Here is a 20,728-nt window from a genome sequence, read left to right on the forward strand (position 1 = left end):
AGCAAGAATGATAGACAGTCTTACCAGATTGAATAAATAGTTTGCTCTCCCTGTCTCTAGATACAACAGCTGTTCAAAAGGGAGTAGGTATCTGTCAGTAGTCTCTGAAATGGGATCATACGAATCATCTATTTCCCCTGTTCTTCAAGTTACAGTCCCTTTTCTCAGTCTCATTGCCTGATAGACCAAGTAGGGTTAATCCCTAGGCCAAGAGCTTCTCTTTGGGTATGTGGGATTGAGAAGACAAAGTAGTGCTGAAGCAGTTGCTTTAGAAAAGTCTCTTTCTAAGACCTGTCCACAGCCTTTGTGTCTCTATCAGCTTCTGGGTCTGCTGGCTACAGCAGAGAAGTTGTCCACTCCCATTTTTGAGAGCTGTTCTTTCAACATTTAGGGCCTTAACTCCAGCAAAACATAAACCAGTAAACTTAGCTGGAGCCTGTGAATATCATCTTTTATGAAAGACCCCTTTGCCCTAGCTTGGCTTCCCTCTTACTCTTTCTGTAAGAAACTAGGGCAGCCCCTAGTACCAAACCAGCTGAATGCTTTGGATTCAGATGTCAGTAAGAATAGGAGTGGGAATCTGGATTGTATGTTCATAACAGACAATACGATTGTTTTCTTATTTTGCTGCAGTTACTACATGTACAGTTATATTTCTGTCTGAGGAAGCAAAACACCTTCACAGATGAGTACAAAATGATGCATGTGTTTTCCCAAGCCTGAACTCATGAGCTTGTATGTACTTTACTGTAATCTGACACTTACTGTAAGAAATATATTTTACATAATTGGCAGTGGCAGCCACATATTCTGAGAGAAAAAAGTGTATTGAACTGTATACTGTGTATCACTGATAATGATTTGCAGCAGTATCTTCCATAAAAGTGAAGGATAATTTAGCACTTGAAAGCCAGGCCTCAAAACCAAAATAAAATCCTCTTCTTTTTCTGTGCCTAGGCTAGGATTCATCTCACCTCACCATAGACATCGGCAGTGTAGACACATATGGTAGGACCCATCACCTCAAGCTCCCTTTGCAGTCAATACAGGGAACAGGCACTTTTAGGCCATGATTCATCTGACCTATTTACGTGTCTGCTGTAGGAGGAGATGAATCACTGCCTAGACTAGATCTTTGTGGAGGATAAAGGGAGCCTAAGATGGCCAGCTCAGATGTAGATGCTTATACAGATCTACAGTTTGAATTTAGAGTTGCAGTTTGGAACAACAATTTTCAGAGAAGAGTTAAATTTCCTAAGCCACATTTTCCTAGCAGAATGTGTGTACGAATATATATATATATGGGTTTTTTCTTCCTGCAACAGAAACATTTGCAACAATATCTTTTGAAAACTAGCCCTATATCCCCTTCTCCAAATGTTCCACCATCTGAAGAGCTGCCATTTTCTCTCTCTCTGCCTCTGCCCCTCTTTCACACATACAGACGTGTGTACACATGCCATGTTTCAGAGCTGGGCCTTCTGAATTTTCAGCATTAACTCAAAATATACTCCTCTGTGTGTGGTAGCCAGAGCTGTTACACACAGAGATATATTAACTGGTTTTGGTTTTTAAAAATCTCAAAGCAAAATATGCAAACAAAACCACCAAATGAACATTTCTGAAATTTGCTTCTGTTTAAAAATAGCATTTTTTAATTCATATTTTCTGCTAGAATCTGCTCTATTCTGCCTGCAGCCTTGGTGTGGCAGGGCATTGTAGGAAGAGGAACGTCAGTTTCTGGGAGACAAGTACTGTTGCAGAGGGAGGGGGAAGACAGACTTGATCATCTGAGAAAGGGTGCAAGTTCCTGAGTGAAGCTCTGAGAAGACAAGAGAGAGGTAATGTTGTATTATTATGTATAGAAGATCAGAGCTGAAAGAGTCTGGTTTATGCGGAGTGAGGATGATATCCTCGCAGGTACACTTGTGCACGTGCTGGAGTATAATGTCCCAGTGCATCTGAACACCCATCTAGACTGCAAAAGGCACGAGGGTAATACTTAAAAAAAGGAATAAAGGAAGTCACCCTGTTGCAGAGCTTTACAATGCTCAGCTGCTGCCGAGGAGTGCTTGGTGTAGCTACAGTAGTGGTAGGCAAAATATCCCTCCAATCCAGCTGTTGGCACACAGCACGGCAACCCATTTATGTGAGCACCTGGTTGATCAGTTTGCTTGTGACAGATCTTGGCACGCCCTCTCCTCTGGCTGTAAAGCTTGACTGACTCTTGTGTTTTGTGGGATTTTTTTTCCCCACAAACTCTTGTCTGGCATGGGAGGACTTGGAACAGAGCAACACTGGCTCTGGCGACAACAGGAAACTGCATTCTGGATAACCCTTTACAGTGCAAGCTTTCCAGCCATTTAAGGGCTTTTCTGTGGGGATCGGAAGGAAAGGCTGTCCATCATCTGAAGTCGGTTGCAGTGGGAAGGGTGCCCGTGACTGCAAAGGTCTTTGGCAAAGGCCACGAGCATCTGAAGGCTGCCTCTGAGAAATGGGTGTGGGCTCGCGGTTCCCCACAGGGTGCAGTGCAGAAGCGGCTTCAGGAAGAGAGAGTGCTCTTTCACCAGTCATCCCAGTGCATCATTCATTAAATATAAGGCCCTACAGGAAAACCAGGGCTTCGTGTTCTCTGTGCCCCCTCCTGCATCAGCCCTGACATCAGTAGTTTCGAACCATGGAAGTTAAATTAAGGCCAGTGCAGTCTAATAGGCAAGGGAGAGCAAATGCTAAGAAGTCAAGGTAATGAGAAAATACCTGCCATCTGGAGCTGTCATAAGCATGAATCTACATCACTCCCCACAAAATAAATAAATTACAGCCTGTGGAACATTACTCTCCCCAGATGCAAAGCCCCGCTCCTGCCGCTACCGCCAAAAATTTTGGGGGCCTGTCAACCATAACTCCACCCCCCCCCCTAAAAAAAAAAAAAACCCCAGCCTGTGGAACATTACTCTCCCTGGATGCAAAATGAGGGCTACCCTGCTGCAAAGTTTAAGCCTTTATGTTCCCATGCAAAGCCCCGCTCCTGCCGCTACCGCCAAAAATTTTGGCCTCCCCGCTTTCCGCGTGATCATCTGCTTCTGCTGAAAGCCCCAGAGAGATGTGCATGGGCGCGGGGAGACATCTGCAACCGCTGGCTGTTTGAGTGCAATGGCTGGAATGGGATCTGTTCAGCTGCATCCGCTCGCTCCCTTCCTTGCTCTGACGGAAAGTTTTCCTCCCAGCTCTGGCAGCACCGCAGCCACTTGGGGAAGCACATGACTTCCTCGGGAGACAGCATTTCTTATTTGTGTTGCAGGCCTCCAGCAGGCATGGCACCGAGGCAATATTTATATCAGTTTTTGTAATGTCGTCGCAGCAGCTGCAATTTTGGGAACTGAAGTGCTTGCTGGAAGTGGAGAGAGAGGCACAAAGCACACCATGCCACACTGAAATCAGGGTGGAAGGAAAAAAAAAAAAAAGAAAATCGGCAACCAGCCTCCTCCCCCAGAAAGCTTGTTGTGTTCCGGGTGCCAGGGGTGCTGCTTGCCCTCCAGATGGTTACAGCAGGGCCCATCTGCCTAAAAGTGAGTCAATGAAAATTGCAGCTCAGGATGCCAGCAACGGGACCGGATCTCTCCCCGTGGGACACCTGCGCTCCTGGGGGAGCAGGGCAGGGGAAGGGGAGTCCCCAGGCTAGGTGGCTTTCCATGCTACATGCCTAACAGCCTGCTGGGGGAGGTGAGGGAGAGCTCAGGCCCTTCGGCTATGAGACAGCATAGTGCAACACTCGCGTGCAGATAGTAAGGCTGCCTCCAAAACCACTGCAGACTGGTGCCGTGCCTTGGCAATCAGCCCTAGCAGGCTCGTTAGCCCAGCTACAATGCTGTGCTGGTACAGCCATGCTGCTCCCTGGTCCCCAGCTGGCATCTCTGCCCCACTCTGTGCAGGTGCCCTGGCTTGTGTGGAGCTACCCCACTGTGGCTGTGGCCTCTACTGGGAAATCCCCAGGGAACCGGGATGGGGGTCCTGTCTTCCAGATGGTTTACTTGCTGCTTCCCGTTACAGGAATGTGACCCAATTGTCTCCTCTTCTGCCTCCTGGCTTGATTTCAATGGTATTAAGCCAGCAGAGATTTGAGCCTTCACTGATATTACGGGCCTCGAAGCCATAGCTGGCTGAAAGAGGGTGGAGTCTACTGTGTCTCCTCGCTCTTCCATCTACCCTGCAACCGGGGCAAATAAGTGCCCATGGCTGGTCCCATGTGTGTAAGAGGGGCTCTCCACTGCCCATGCATGCTCTTAGTGGGTGACTTGTACCTCTGCTGCCAAACAGCACTGGCTGGCAGGACAGTGGGACTGAATTCTTCCCCATATTTGGGGAATAACTCCAACTGGTCTGTGGAGTTATGTCTGACAGAGGAGGTGTCACACAGTCCCCAGATATCTTAGAGCTTGGTGGAACTGAACAAAGTTGATGTGGAGCTAAAATGCTTCCACCAGGTACTGCCCCAGACACTGGTTGTTAGGTGATACACATTTTATCATGGGCAAGAGCTAAAGGTCATTTGCCCCAAACATAGCTGTTTGGTGCAAAATACCTTCACTCTCCTGAACTGCACAGGGCGTCAAGAAAAAGGTCCTCTCCACTGGGCCACCAAAGAGCTCTCCATGTCCATGTTCCCCACAGTCCTCTGAAAGGACTTCCGTGAGGCACCAGGCAGAGGAACCGTCACTGTGTCTGCCTGGGAGTACTCTGAAAACCAGCACCTGAAGTTGCATTGCAGGCACCATGAGGTAGAAACACCATTAAAGACTGGCAACATGGTGAGCATGGCTTCTTGGGCTGTGTCCCTCAGAAAATCCCCTCCAGTCTCCCACTTTATATGCCGTTGTGCCATGAGCAGCTCTATTCCGTCTCACTAAGAACTAAAACTTCAGTGCCCAAGCTGTTTTCTTAGCCCAAGCACCCTGAAATGTTCCTGGTGAGTGGGGTTGGGGTGAGACAGGCAGAGAGAGAGAGGAAATAAGCAAAAACATAGCAGCGGTGGCAGATCCTCAGAGGTGGTGTGGGGAGGGCTTAGCAACCCTTTCAGCACTGTCCTATTGCAACAGGAAGGAGGAGGATATACAGAGGTTACTTAAAAGCCCCCAACTCTTTCCAGGCTTCCTTTGCACTTCAGAAATTCTGCAAGGGAGAAGAAAAAAAAAAAGACTATCTGAAAAGAAGGTACCCTTGCTAACTAAAAAAATTCCTTTAAGAGCTTACTGCTATTAAATAATTGCTACATTTTGAATTGCTATTTTCAGGAGCTTTGGGAAGAAGTTGTGTTCTCAGCCATGAATATTTTCATAGAAGGATGGCATGGCTTTTTCATTGCTACATGCTTACACTGAAATAGATGTGAAAGCAGTTTTGACTAGCTCAAAGAGAAGTCTCTGATCAGCCTACATCTGAGATTTCCCTTAAGGTCATTAATAGGAGAGAAATAAGTGGATATGTGCTTTTTTCTTTTCTTTTCTTTCCCTTTTCCCCCCCTCTTTTTTTTTCCTCTCTCTGTCTTTCTCAAAAGTGGATTTCCTGAGTGCAGGATTTAGCCCTTTAGATATTGGGTATTTGTGTGCATAGGGACAAAAATAATTCTCCAGTAATCATCCACAGACTGTTGTAGGCTGTAGTATTTGAGATGATTGCAGTATAACTTAGAATGTCTTTTTTAATAGGGGGAGGTAGTGTGTGATGCGCTTTCTGGAAATATAATTTGCTATTTTGGAGTCAATATTGTTGTTTTGGAGGGTGGGAGAGTGAATGATTTTCTAGTTCTTTTACCTGAAACTCCCTAATGTTTTTAATGCCCTGCTTCTCCTAGGCAAATACTTCTGTGTTAGGCTTCCCTCTCCTTCTCCCGCCCCCCTTCTTCTCTTATTCATGTGTTTTGACAAACACAAAATGCCTTCCACTCCTTAGAGAGCTGTACTCCATCATTAGACTGATGTTTTCTGCCTCTCAGTTTTTATTTATGTGAGTCTAAAAATGTGTAGCTCGCTGGCACCCCACACTGTTTTTGGTTTCTCCCATCTTACATGTGCCACACTGGCTCTTGTCTGCTTTTTCCTTGCACTCTTTCTTTCTGTCATGGTATTACAACATTTTTAATACAGGATGTCTGAAACAACAAACACCAACGAAGAGAAGAAGAAACCTTCTCTGAATGGGAGAAGAGCCGTCCCATCAAACAACTCCAATGATGAAGAAAATGAGGTCCCTGAGATAGAGGTTTTTGGATTGATACCTAGAGGATTTAATCCAAAAGGTAAAGTGTACAATTAAGACATGAGTCTATTTTTTCATCTTCCATACTCACCTCTGCCCAGGTCTGTGAATTAAAACCAAACCACTTCTTTCCTTACATGTTTTGATCTCAGAAAGCTTTTATTGCTGCTCATGAAAAAACTTGCTAAAAACACGCATTTGCATGGAAATGTTACCGCAGGTTATGGGTAGGGAAAGTGAGGGGTGGAGAAGCTGAGTGACCAGTTTTCAGCTTGAACTGTGGGAGTGGTTAAAAAAAGGCAAGAATGGGTTTTCCCACTTTGATCACAATCACAGAGTTACTTTAGGACCTGCTGGCTTCAGGCATGGCTGTGGGAGCACTGGGGTGAAGGGGGCAGGAGGAGCCTCCCCTCTTAATGGCCCTGCGGGTTTGTATGGCCTTAAACTGACTGTGAAACTACTGCAAAATGCTGGCTGGCAGGGAAAACTTCTGCTAGATGTTCAGCTCACTCATAAAAATGAATGTGAAATTAAAAGGAAACCCCATATTTTTAATTATTCTCCTGTGAAAAGTGTTTCATTTGTTTGGCTGGGGAGACAAAACAGTATCATGGTAGGGGATGGGCAAATCAAACCACATTCTCAGTGCCAACTCTTTGGAGTGAACCTGAAAAAAAATGGGTAAGATTTGGTTTAAAAGAAATCAGGAGTGGCTCCTGAATGAGTCACCAATCAAATTATGTTAATTTTTTGGCCTATTTGAAATGAACAACAGAACTTGTTGAACGTGGCAACTGAGGGTAGCCAGATGTAATAATACTTAATGCTCGTAGGGGACTTTTCATCTAGGGTTGAAAGAGTGCTTAATAAATGTGGACAAGCATTAATTACTGCATTTTACATATTGGGAAACAGGCAAAGAAATTTTAAGTGACAAGTTCAAATTTTTATTGCAAAGCATTATTTCTGTAATCCTAATCATGTGCCTTAACCACATGTCGTCCCCCCCCCATTTTAATACACACATATTTCTTTAAAAAGCATTTCTTTTAATGCCTGAGCAAACCAACTGGCATGTTCAGACTGTAGAAACTTTGCTTGAACCTTTTCAAACAACCCTGTAGCTCTGGGGCAAGTATGTGTGTTTAAATTGTCAAATGTAATGCAATACAGGTCCTGACTAGATATCGTTTCAAACCCAATGTGCTCACAGAAGCTGGAGATGTGTAAGGGTGTGAGATATCTTAGAAGGAATGTAGCCTGTAGCTAAAGCCCACCAGTACCAGGAGAAAGATTCCTATTGCTTTTTGATGTGCTTCACATCAGGCTCTGAATGAAGTGCGGTGCTGGTGGGCAGGAGCCTCTTGCTTTTCAGAAATGCAATGGAAACTTAGGAATGTCAGGTCAAGTGAGTTGAGGCAGGAACGCAACATGTGCTTAAGGTGATGCTGCTGGTGAGAAAAACAGCCCTTGTCCAAAGCAAGAGCTTGTGTGGCCATAGGATAAACCTGGCTATGGGACTGGTATGGCTGAAAAATAAATTTGTGCATAACAGCAAAACACTTTTTGTACAGCTGGATCAGCTCTGCTGTGCAGTTCAGCTCTGCAATGCTTATAGCAACAACGTGCAAGGGGTGACCTGAAGGGAAGGGACTGCAGCACTGTTTCAGTGCACATCAGCTGTGATCTAAGCCTGTGATACCAGCTGATGTAAGTGTGGTCCCTGGACACACTGTTTTGGGGTAGGATGCTTAAGTCACCTGTCAGACAATGTTAAAGGTTTGTATAGCCCAATGGAGCTCAGACTGGGACTTACATTCAAGAGCTGAGCCTGCCCAAAGCACTCGCAACATTGTGCTTGGGGGATAAAGTGAGTGTCTGCAGGCAGAGTAGGAGCGGCAGAGTATGACAGGGCTCTAGCGCCGTGAGCACATCCTTGCAGAGGACTGCTTGCGCCACCTCCTTCCCCTTGTCCTGCTCACCTCTACACTTCTGGGTTGTCCAAATTTTTTGTAGTCGTTCCCACATTTCATTGCCGTAACACACTGAAAAAAAAATGCAGATGCTTTTGTCCCTGCTGTTATAACTGAGGTGTTTTCTAGCCCTTGGGGTAGGATTGGACACCTGCTATAAACATCTAAATGTCAGTGTCTTCACCTGTGTCAGATCATAGTCAACACAGAGCCATCCAGTGAGTGGAGGTGAGGGCACAGGCTGTCTGGAGAGGCAGTGGGTGTCACTTCCAGGGTGATCTGTACCCTTCTCTCAGCTCCACTGGTGGCAGCAACTGGCCGTAATAAGAGGTTACATACCAGGCTCACATCATTTAGATGCCTAAATTTAACTGAATCTTGCCCTTGATCTGTGCAGTGTAGGTGTCTACAGCTGAGCTAGTCACCCTCATTTCCCTTGACAGCCAACAGAGAGAAACAGGCATTTTTAGGGTGTGATTCATTTGACCTATTTTAGCTACTACTCTAGGATGAGGTAAAACCCTGTGCTTGACTAGCTCTGTGCTGACACCCACTTCTACTCCGCTGAATCACAGCCGGAGCAAGCGGCAGAGGCTGCTGGGGACGGCTGCCTCCCCAGCCCAGTCAGTGGGCTACCTGCTGCGGGAGCCCGGCTTGCTTGCGGGAGGAGATGCTCAGTGAGGAGGACATGCAGCCCCCGAGTGCTTCTTCAGCAAGAAGCCTGTGTCTCCGTGAACACGCCTGTGCTGTGTCCTCCCCCTAGCTCTTCCTAGCCAGCTCATCTCACCGCAGTGTGTTATGAGTGGGCCTGGCACTTACAGCCGCTTGGTGGGAGGACACAGCCCTGGGGCCCCACGGTCTGCAAGCTCCCCACGCACCCTCCTTCGCAAAGCTCGGCGACTCGCCAGGGAATCGTGCTTCCCCTGTTAGCAGAGTGATAGGCACCTCCTTTGGAAACTCACACTATTCCGTTTGTAATCCAGAGCCCTTTCTGATCCTGCAAGAAAGCCTGATGTTTGAAGGCTATTCTTGTTATTCGAAAAACAGCTCAAGCTTGTGCTCATTTATTTCCATGCAAGCTTAACATTACAAAAGCTTTAAGAAAGCATCAGACCGCTGCCTCTCATGCAGCAAGCCTGCTTGCACTAAACAGCAGACCAGGCTACGGGCAAACCGTCAAATGGACCTGACTTCAAAGGAGCCCTTGATGGCCACCTGTCCCTCACAAACAGATAGATGAGCAGTGACGTGCATAGCACTTGGACCCTTCCTTTTGATCATACTCTGGTGATGGTGTTAGCACATCCCATTACCCTGCTCATGTTTTGTCCTCCATAATTACCATTACTGTAATTAACACAGGCTCGGTCACAGGTTATCTTCATCTGGCAAGCTGTACAGTTTAACACTGGGAGTGACAGTGAAATGTATTTTCTGCAGATGTGTATGGCTGTGTTTTGACAGGAGCCATGTAAATTCCTGAGATGAAATGAAGCAAATGCTGAACTGACGGCCCAGGGTGGCTTAGCTCTGCAGTTCCTTGAAGGGGCTAACATGCGAAGGAAGGGAAGGGTCACTGTTGCCTTGTATTTCAGAACACGAGATGAAAACATAACAAACCCTAAACCCCATTTTTATGCCTCCTTGGAAGGGGGAAGAAGCTGAGCCAAACTTACTGGTAGCTTCACCCCTCACAGAACCCCAAGATATGCAGCTTTTACATGCAGTGCTTTCAGCCTGGTAGGGGTTGGGAGAGATAACGGGAGAGACTCTCCCCTGCCCCTGCTTTACCCCCCTCTGGGAAATTCCTGCCTCACGTAATTTAATTGTGAGCTTTGTCAGCATTATTGTGAGTGAGCATTGATAAGTTTTGCAGGGAGGGAGGCAAAGACATGCCCCGCTTCACAGGGGGGCAATGAGAATGATTTCTGAGCAAAACACATTTAATGTTTCACACAAAAATCATCTCTGTAACTTCAGCCAGCGCTAAAGCCAGTGGGGATCTACAGAAGTTACTCCAGAAGCCTGGCGAATTGAGTGGAGAATAACAATAACATTGCCATAGGACTTTAAGCCTGCCTCAGTATTGAACAGGGTATTCCAGCCTGTCTGCAGATTAGGGTTAGCAGGAGGCGGATGGTTCTGGGTTCAGTTGTCCAGGGCTTTTCCATGAAAGGATCCTTATCTTGCTGTGTCCTCAGGCAGTTTCCTTTCCTTCTGTTTCCCCGCAGGGCAGGGCTGGGCAGCTGATGGTGACAATGCACGAGCGGGACCTGCTCCTGCTGCCCTTATTTCCCCCTCCTCCAATAGCTGTTGCCTGGAGCCCAGGCTGGGTGGCTTGGCCAGGGCAGGAGAAGGACCATGCTGGTGTCCAGGGGAGTTGCTGCCTGCGGGGCTCTGCTGATGTCTTGAACACATCCCTGCAGAAGGGCAGGGCTAATGCACACGCTGCTGTAGTCTGGAGGCTACATACCCGAATGGGAGCTGCTCTGCTGCTTGTCCAGAGCCGGCCACGATGCAGTGTCTCCCTGCCTTCAAGGAAAAGCAGTGTGCAAAGCTGTTGTCTGAGCTTCTGTGAAATGGGCTGTGTTCAGCCCTCAGTGACTTGAATATCCGACTTATTTGCTGAGCACATCATTCCTGTTCACAGTGTACTCAGTAGCAGGCCAAATTAACCACCATCACGAGTACACACAGCTCCACCAGCTGCTGTAAATGTGCACCTCTTTTTGCCAGGCATGAGTTTGGCTCTGTCATCGTCAGTATAAAATGCAGAAATTAGCTAGTTTCTAACTGTCGGCACCTGGAAAGACAAGCTGAGAGCTGCAAACCAAGCTTTACTCTTCTGTCTCTCTCCTGGTGGTGAGCAGTAATGGTCCTCCTGGCAGAGGTTTCGTGATTATCTGCCCAGGCATGTGGGCGAAAGAATGATGTCCAGTCCATTTTCATGTGGTTGCTCGTTGTGTGAGAAGACTCCCATTGTGAAGATTCCCGGTATGGTACAGTCATGTAGCTCGTGGTGACTGCAAGTGCCTTTGGCTATGCCAATGCCACCCCACACTGGTCATTAGCTGAGCAGACTAACTTCTAGCAGTGGTAGGCTATAACCCTTTAGACAGCCCTAATTTGAAGGGAGTGAAGCTTTGCCCATGCATGTTATAGATACCTACTGTTGTTTGCCTGTAACTCTATGCTGTAATTATATACTGTAATGTTTTATTTAGTTTTCATAAGAAGAAACTAATAGCAGTGGATGTGTCCTGAGAAGCTGAGTTTAGACACATACAGTACACCTAAACCTTATTTAATACAGACAATCCAAGCTCTCAGCTGAATGCAAGATCATTAACTGCCTCTCAAGCTCTTCAGCACTCGATAGTAGTAGTGCTTTGCAAACATTAATGTATTTAAGCGTCACAAAACCCTTGTGAATTTGCATTTTACAAATGGAGGGCTGCAAGAAGGCACATGAAGCCACAGCTGTCAAAGGCCCACTGATTGCCCTAGTAAACTTGCGACAGCGAGGCCCAGACTTGCAGAAAGCCGATGCCAAAGGAAAGACGGAGTCCAGCTCTCCTTGGGAATATTCAGCTTTCCACCCGTAGCAACCTGCCCTTCCTGCAATTGCTTTTGCCATTCACTAGAAGCCTTGCAGGCTCTGTGAAAATGGCAGGTGGACAGAGAAGTGTCAGTCCGTAAATCCCTGCTCAGCCAGGAGGATGGAAGCCCCAGACAGATCCAGCATGCTCCATTGCACGGTGTTCTTCGATGAGGCAACGCTGGGGAAGGGGAGGACAGGGCCTCTAATGATGTTGATATCAATATTGACATTCCAACATACTGACTCCTTCCCTCTCTGTTCATTTACGTGTCTCTGCAGATTACCTGCACGTTGTAGACATTCATATGTTCAAGGAGCCCCACGAGATTAACAAGCAGCAGCACCATACTGACAAGTACTACAGCCCCAAGCTGATAGTGCGTCGGGGACAGCTTTTCCAAATCCAGATTGACTTCAACCGACCCTACAAGCCAGAGACGGACCAATTCTGGCTGGAGTATTTGATAGGTAAGTGCCTAGCAGAGGCTGCATCATACCAGCAAAGTAAGGTTCAAGAGTCTCTCATAAACAGGACCACAGCAGTACTTAATGGCTGGGTCTTTTCCTGTTATGATTGATAAACCCTAAAAACAGGCTTAACCACAGGCAAGGAAGTGCTTTACTAAACTGGGTCTGAATCTTACTTGAAAAAGTCAGCAGAATTGCTTGTGAGAGAAGGAGCAGTATTTGGGGCTTTCCGTTTAGCAAGAAGCTGTACTTTATTGAGCTTTCAAAGTTATCTCTGGTTAATGCTGTATGGCAATGCTGAAAGGTAGGTGGAATGGGAAACACCTTTTATTAGTGTTTAGGAGATGCAGGGAGGAGTCATCTGTTGTTTAAGAGAGTTGACTATGTATGAACTGGGATAACAAAATGTTGAGTACACAAGGGGGAAAAATTACACAGGAATTAGAATAGGAGGCCTTGCAACTTCGCAGCCTGCATTTACAGCCAACCTGGTAACAACGGAGAAGATTCAGAGATTGTAGCTTTGGACCAGAGACTTATTCAGAGCCACATCAAAGGCTTTCTTGATTTACTGCAAAAAGAGCAAGAAAGCATTTTTCCTCTCACTGAAAGATCTTCATCAGAGACCCCGGTCCTCTGTTGGCTTATTGCAGGTACAGGACTAGAGAAGGGCATGGGGCATGTAGAGAACGGGAAAAGTAAACGACAGAGTGGGGCTTCCTGCTGTGCTCCAAAGATGGCCCCACCAAATGCTGCTCCCTACATCACAGCTCTGGGAAAGCCCCAGCTTCATCTAGAGTGATCTGGGAGTTTCTGTGTTAAGAATTAGAATAGGAGGCCTTGCAACTTCGCAGCCTGCATTTACAGCCAACCTGGTAACAACGGAGAAGATTCAGAGATTGTAGCTTTGGACCAGAGACTTATTCAGAGCCACATCAAAGGCTTTCTTGATTTACTGCAAAAAGAGCAAGAAAGCATTTTTCCTCTCACTGAAAGATCTTCATCAGAGACCCAGGTCCTGATGTACCTGTTGGCTTATTGCAGGTACAGGACTAGAGAAGGGCATGACACCGCTAGAGAACGGGAAAAGTAAACGACAGAGTGGGGCTTCCTGCTGTGCTCCAAAGATGGCCCCACCAAATGCTGCTCCCTACATCACAGCTCTGGGAAAGCCCCAGCTTCATCTAGAGTGATCTGGGAGTTTCTGTGTTAAGACGTCAATGTTCCCCTTATAAACTCTTTAAAGTAGGTTTGAATTGATGTTTTAATTTACTTTCCTGAGAGATGCAGTTCTGAAATTTGTAACATTGATTTTTTTCCACCATTGAATTATGATGATGTGGCCATTTATTAGATTTGTTGCCTTTTAAAGCTAGATGGGTGTTTATCTCTTAAACATATGTGCAGTGAAAAGGTTACTGTCTGCACATTTTTTTCCATGGGTCTCATCTTTCTAATTTAAATTAGGGTTGGGAGGCATGTTATGACAATCCAGTGAATGATTGGCTGAACAGCCACAAGTGCCTTTAAAAATTTAATATGCATAAATATCATTAGTTCTTTTGGGATTTAATTAAATTCAAGACTGTTCCCTTAATCTTTATATGTTTAAAACAAACAGCTGTAGCAAGAAGAAGTGGAAAATGGAACATTTGTTTTTTATTGCATTGTGTGCAGTCTGCATTTGTTTTAATCAGATATTCTATATTGGGAGAAGAAATTTAACACTTCTTTTGACGTTGCACAGTCTACTTAAGAGAACATATTCACTTATTTTCCTGTTGCTCTTTCCTAAGATAAAAATCCCTTCATCCTCAGCCACGTTAGGAATGGGGTTAAATACAGCCTGAGCCAGGGGAGACTGCAACAAACTCAGCTCTGAATGATGACTTTGGAGTCAGCCCTGAGTCTGTGGTTGACTTCCCCTCCCCGTTCTTCATTGTTACTGTCCTTTCTGTGAAATGGGAATGGTAATGCTGATGTCCCATGTATGGTGGCTGGCAATCAGCTGAAGGATAGTGCTGCATATACAGGATAGTATACAATGCTATTGCCCTCCCCTGCTTTTTAAGTGTCTGCTTCTGTGAGCACCACTGCTCTCTTGCTTCAAGGAATTTAGCTCACAGAGATTCAACTGGGAGAAGAGATGTTCAAGCTCCTCTTCTAGGAACTGGTTAAAACTCAGTGCTCCACAAATGTTTCTCTTTACGCACATGTGGTGAAAACACAGTACATTTGTTCTCAGAGGGTAGCAACAGAAAGCAAAACAAAAACAGTCCACAAAGGAGAAGGAAATTATCCAGAGATGATCTGCTTGACTCTTGCTACTTCTCCTTTCAGTGGCAAGTCCAATGTTTAATGCCCTGAAGGGGAGAAAGAGAGATTTCTTGTACTTAGGAAAGGGCACTGAGTGCTCAAGGTTTCAGTGCTGTGCTCTCAAACCTTTTGCCACGGGAGACGTGGCCATTTGCATCCAGGCTTTCTCTGTTCGTTTGCCTGAAGAGCAGGCATTCACCTCTCGTAATGCCAGCTGCCTGAAAACCAGAGCCCGGTCCAAAAGCTGTTGCCTAGGCTGCCGCTGTGAGCAGAGGAGGGAGGCAGGCACTTCCAGGTGACAGTTTAGCCCTGCTGTCTTAAAATGGGATGAACTCTCTTCGGATTTTTTGTCTTCCTCCATTGACTCTGCCCCGTAGACCAGGCTCTGACTTCAAGGTCACCAGAGAGAGGGGAGGTGAATCCTACCCTTTGGTGCTGCCAGGCAGGGGCTACACCTAGGGACTGGCTCAGGCAACAGCCATACAGCAGAGGCAGCTTGAGCTCAGAGAAGCTTTTTGCACTGAAACAAGGGATATGCTTCCTAGGAAAGTGCTGAGTTTGAGAGATTAAAGTGATGGACACAAAGAAATATCAGCAGGTTGTTGTAAAATGACATTACCATGGAGCTCTCTGTGTACCTGAGCAGTGGATTTCAAATGGTGCGGCAGAACTGTAGAATAACCTAGGTTGGAGGGACCTCTGGAGGTCTCACTTCCAAGCCCTTGCTCAAAGCAGGTCCAGCTTGCTCAGGTTGCTCGGGACCTTGCCCTGGGGACAGGTTTTGAGTATCTCCAAGGGTGGGAAGGTTACCCCAAGCAATGTGGACCAAGCTGTACACAAGCTGTAGAATCTTTTGGGTATTTCAAGGTGCTATTCTCATAAGGTACAAAGATACTTTTGGTAGGGATGGCTGGCCTTGGCTCCCAGGGAATTCAGCTGGAGCTGGGAAAACTCAACATCTCTTTTTGCAGAGCTATGCCTACGGTGAGGGCTGTTTATACAACAGCACCGTATAAAGCTACTCAGAAATTATTAGTTCCCAGCACTGGAAATTTCCCAGCATTGACGTTAATCCATCACAGAATTTTTATCCACTAAAGACTAATTTTGCTCCTGAAAAATGTGACAGTGGTAATGACTTGATCCTCTGTGTGTGCAGAACTATTCTATTTCCTTTATTCCCTAAAATTTAGTTTTACTTCTCTTTTTTTGGTCCTATTTTTGCTTCTTTTGCATCATAAAAAGATGATTAATGAAGCAAGTAAAGCAAGTAGAGACTGCTTAATCCTTCTAATTGATAATGAATCAAGGGTACCTGGGACAAATGCTTCTTGCGTCATGTGAAACTAGGTCTGAAACACTCACAGAACAATCTTTAATAACAATTTTTTTTAATCCACAGTCCATTTAAAGACCATTCACACAGAGTCTAGAATTCATGGGCTAAATTGTATAAGCAAATATATATCTCTGTAAATATATAAATAATTTGCCCCAATCTCTTGGAAGTCACTTTTACTGATACTCTTCTGAGATGGTTCCTTATGACTAAAGTCCTTTTTGCTTTAACAGACTGTTTTCCATAGAGTCATCATCAGTGAAACTGGCTGATGTGCTAACATGTGAATTATTATAATTCAGTTTTGCACATAATGCTTCATTAAATTAGGACCATACTTGTCTGCCAAAGTATGGAAAACAATGAATGTGCCAAAAAATCCACATGGAAAAACACCCACTTATAAAGAGTAATGGGATGTTATTCCAGTTCTCGTGCTGGACTGCAGCCCTGCCTCAGTACCTGTGGTTTGGGAGCTGCTCCATCGCCACATATTTCCTTCCTCACAGCCCACTTCCTGGCTTTAATGAGAGGAAAGGTGAGCATCACCCCTTGGGAAATACTCATTTTATTGGTCTGGGGTTGAGATGAAAGAGCCACAAGAAAAGTGTGGATGCTGTGCTTACATCCAGATCCCCACAGCAGGAACAATTTCAGTTTGCCTGGAGCCCCAGGGGGTCCAGAGGAGCCAATGACGCCTTCACCCATCTTGATCTCTCCTGCCGACTGCCTTCATGGTGATGGGGGTACTTTGTGCTGCTCTTGGCTTTCCACAGTGTGGGGCTGAGCCTGTCCGAGCACGGCTCCTGCACCTGGGGCAGCCAGTTTGGCATGAGTGCTGCAAAGTTTCCACAGTCACTGCTGCACTGGCAGCGATTTCTCTGAAAAGCAGGTGTATGATTAGATGGGCTTATATGGTCTTCAATCTTGCTTTTAGTAGTAGTTTCCTGTACATGGCTGTAAATCCTAGAGTGGTTGATAAGTTTATATGGTGCATCCTTACTCTAATGATATATATCCCCACACCTTCATAAATTGTTGTATATTTGTATTTTCCTTAAATAGCTTCATAAATCCATATATATTGGTCTAGCCCTAAAAATCATTATGAACGTTTTATTCATTGGCATATTTCTGGAATGATCATAAATCATCCAGGATGCTATCACCTTTCCACACATGTGCATGTGTGGACACCCACACACCCGCCCATATGCACTCCTCAGGCTTCTATAAATCATTGGATTTTGGCCTGAGATGAGAGCAGAGACTTGCTGCTCCTTTTTCTACAGTCTTCCCAGGCCTGCTCCAGAGGAATAGTTATAAACACATAAAAGGAGCTAAGAACAAAAACATGTTAGAGCTGATCCCATAGGGCTTATTTAGGTGACACCAAATTCCCACCTATAGTCAGAGGGATATCTGAGTACAACTAAAGAACCAGCGATCTGATGCAGGACCCCCCCAAGAATCAATGGACCTCTTCATACTGTCCTACAGTGTCCACAGCCTTTCCCTAATTTCACGGCAGTGTTGGAACATGGGTTATTCCAAGAGGGTTGAGGTTTTGTTCCTTTTGTCAGGCAGTAAATCTGTTTTAGTGGGAAGTATTGCTACCCCTGCTGTCACCTGTCCTCAGCAGCTCTGCCGCAGGGCAGGTGGTAGCTAATGGAGTGGCCGGGACATGAGGTGTCCCCCGGCACCTCAGATGGGATGTCGAGCTGAGTTCTGCCTCTTGGAAAAAGTTGCTGATTGGAAAAACTTGGGTCTTGATTTTTTTTAGGAGCCTTCTTGGCATTATACAAGAGCAACTAACTCTGGTACTGGGGGCAAACTCTGTTGGTGCTGGTACGTAACCCAGCACTGAGAGTTTATTAAATCACTATATCCCTGTTTAACAAAGAACTACAAAAATTGAACGAAGATACAGAAATACCTGATGGTCTGAACATGGAGTCCCATTTTGGGGAAGAAAGAATAATGTATTAGCAGTGGAACACATTTCCTAGAAATTGACTCCAGACAGAGAAGAAACCTGTTTGCCAGCTCTTAGAAAAGAACAACAAAATTCACTTTCTGAACAAATGTGTTGGGGTATTTTTTTTCCTCCCCTCTGGAGTTCCCAGCCAGGCCCCGGAGGAACAGAGAGGAGGGAGTCCCTCGAGGTGCTCCATGAATGCAGTATTTCATGCAAAGGAATCTTTATCTTTATTATGCTCTCCTTTTGCACTGCTGCAGCAGCATCAAGTGGCACATAAAATCTAGCTGTATTTTTTAATGGTTTTAATAGCTAAGGTGCGTGACTCTGATGTGTGTTTTACAACTGTAAAGTACTAGAAACATTCACTCCTGGGACAGAGTGGTCAGATGTTAAGGATTCCTAACTGGAGCCATAAGCAAAAACTATTTCAAGATATTTGGGTTTCCTACATTTCCGAGTTTGTATGCAGCACTTCTGAAGGCAATGGGATTTGAGGGTGGGAGGAACCCAGATGTGGTATTGAAGCAGTGGCTTAAAGACAGTAGTGGTTTTTACAAAAATTTGTTTCTCCTTCTTGCTTGTTTTGGTTGTTTGGGATTTTATTAGAGCATCTCTCTTCTTTCTTTTCTCTTTGTTTTACTTTTTCTTTTTTTTTTCTTTTTTCTCTTCTCTCTCTTTCTTCCTTCTCGTCCTTCTCTTCTCCTCCTCCTTTCTCTTCTTCTTTCTCTTCTTCTTTCTTCCCCCTTTCCTTTTTCCTTTTCTGACATTTGTAGTAGTTATTCATAGTGATTAATAAGGCATGGTCCCAGTATGCTAACACCCATCCCCAGGCTGCTTGCTACGATAAGGCTTACCTCTGCTACGCAGCTACTGTACTTGTGGCTTCCAGCTCAAACTTATTTATCAAGCTGTCACAGTTATTATACTTCCAGGGCTGGCATTGAAATAGATTCTTTACTCTTTGTATGAAAGAGCGTATCTAGTAAAACAAATGAACCTAACAGGAAAATTGTTAACCTTACTGTGTGTAATGTATGTCCCAAAGGGAGACAGATTCCTTGACTCCTTTAAAAAACAATCTTCTAAGGAGGGTTCCTAAAAAGACTATTGAGAAATAGTTTTGTTCACCTCCCTCTCTTCTGAGCTATCCTACTTCCATCAGGGAGGAAATGGGCTCTGAAGCTCACTATATCTCCAATCTCTGTGCTACCGAATTTTCCCTCTTCCCTGCCGAAAGTAAAACATCTACTCACTTGTGTAGGGCCCATCCAAGAGCACCCGTCAGTCCTTCCGCTGGCTGAGCTAACAGCATGGCACTAACTCAGCAGTGGCATTTAAGAGCTGTTTAATCCATGCACACATACAGCAATATGTATGATGTCCACTGGGGATCAAGGGAAAAACTAAACTAGATGGAGATAGGGGCTTCCAGGGACTGGGCAGGGGAGGAGGAGGAGTGTGGTTTTAGGAAGCCCTGATCCCTGTTAGTCACTTGGAAGGACCAGCAGCAGACTTGGATAGCCGGAGGAGGAGCGCTCGTGTTTTGCCTAACTGAACTTGCCGTACCTATCTCTCGCTCCCCCTCTGTTGCTGTAAATCCCTCTCTGGTGTGGCAGTTTTACCCAGAAATAAACACAGCTTGCCTCCATGCCTGATGGGCCCTGAGCTGACATGCTAAGGAGCTGAGGCATATGTTAAAAATAACTCACTTTGAATGCATGTGCATGTGGCCACAGTTCTGTGTTTTAGATGGCTCATTCTTTTGCTACTGCATAAATAAGACTTCGGCAAGCTTTAACAAACACTGCACTCTGCTTTTTGCCCCTGTAAAGTGTGTGTGTGTGTATGTGTGTGTGTGTGTGTGGCGGGGGTATGCCATACATGCCCACATCCACACATGCTTCAGTCATGAGGCATTTCACCATGTAGACCTTCACTCATGTTTACTTACTTTCAAAGCCTTGTGATGCAGCACTGAGGGAGACCTGAGCTCCTTTAACAGCAACAGCAGCTATTTTGCCCCTGTAAAGTGTGTGTGTGTATGTGTGTGTGTGTGTGTGGCGGGGGTATGCCATACATGCCCACATCCACACATGCTTCAGTCATGAGGCATTTCACCATGTAGACCTTCACTCATGTTTACTTACTTTCAAAGCCTTGTGATGCAGCACTGAGGGAGACCTGAGCTCCTTTAACAGCAACAGCAGCTATTTTGCTCCTCTTTTCCTGGGTGCCTAGAAAGCCCAGGAGGTGTAGAGCAGAGTTGAGCTGCAACTGAAGTGAGCAGGAACTTTAGGAGTTTCTTTTCCCACAGAAACCAAAGTGGGATAAGAAAGAAGTACCAAAAGGTTGCAGGCCTGTGCACTGTGAAGCAGGGGAAATAGATATGTTTGGGCCATTAAACCTTCTGTAAAAGAGAGGTTTCTGTAAAAATAATGTTTTCTGGCAGTATCGTGGCTCAGTATCTAGCATTGAAATGCAGAGAGTTGGAGGCCCATGGAAGAGGGCCACTGTGAATTCTCTCCTGTCCTCTCCTGCCTTGAAGGCAAGACGGTCAGCAGCCCCCATTCAGTGCCTGATATCTTCTGAGCTGCAAAAGGAGCCTATAAAAAATTCACCCTGTGCCTGGTGGTAACAGTGCAGCAACCTCCAGGCTTTCCAAATTCTCAGGCTGGATTTTCCATGTGCTGTTAGAGAGAGCAGACAGGGACATCCCAACAGTGTGATGTCACACAACAACTTTGTCTTTCACAGAGCAACTGGCTATGAAATGTCCTCGTGTGAGGGCCAGGGCC

At 45.6% G+C, this 20,728-nt stretch overlaps 1 protein-coding gene across 2 annotated transcripts in view; it reads left to right on the plus strand.

The window, feature by feature from the left end:
* The first annotated feature begins 5,100 nt into the window (after window positions 1-5,100).
* Window positions 5,101-20,728, plus strand: part of F13A1 (coagulation factor XIII A chain) — a 70,256-nt gene continuing 54,628 nt past the window's right edge. Inside the window, exons 1-3 of one of the 2 annotated variants that reach the window (XM_009279172.2) lie at window positions 5,101-5,211; window positions 6,144-6,295; window positions 12,109-12,297. In XM_009279172.2, coding sequence (XP_009277447.1) covers window positions 6,145-6,295; window positions 12,109-12,297 — 340 coding nt within the window. In that variant the 5' untranslated portion in view covers window positions 5,101-5,211; window position 6,144. The remainder of the gene's footprint in view (window positions 5,212-6,143; window positions 6,296-12,108; window positions 12,298-20,728) is intronic. The other variant, XM_009279171.1, reaches the window with a different exon arrangement.

The sequence above is a fragment of the Aptenodytes forsteri genome, unplaced genomic scaffold, assembly GCF_000699145.1.
Source record: "Aptenodytes forsteri isolate BGI_AS27 unplaced genomic scaffold, ASM69914v1 Scaffold81, whole genome shotgun sequence".
Taxonomy (NCBI): domain Eukaryota; kingdom Metazoa; phylum Chordata; class Aves; order Sphenisciformes; family Spheniscidae; genus Aptenodytes; species Aptenodytes forsteri.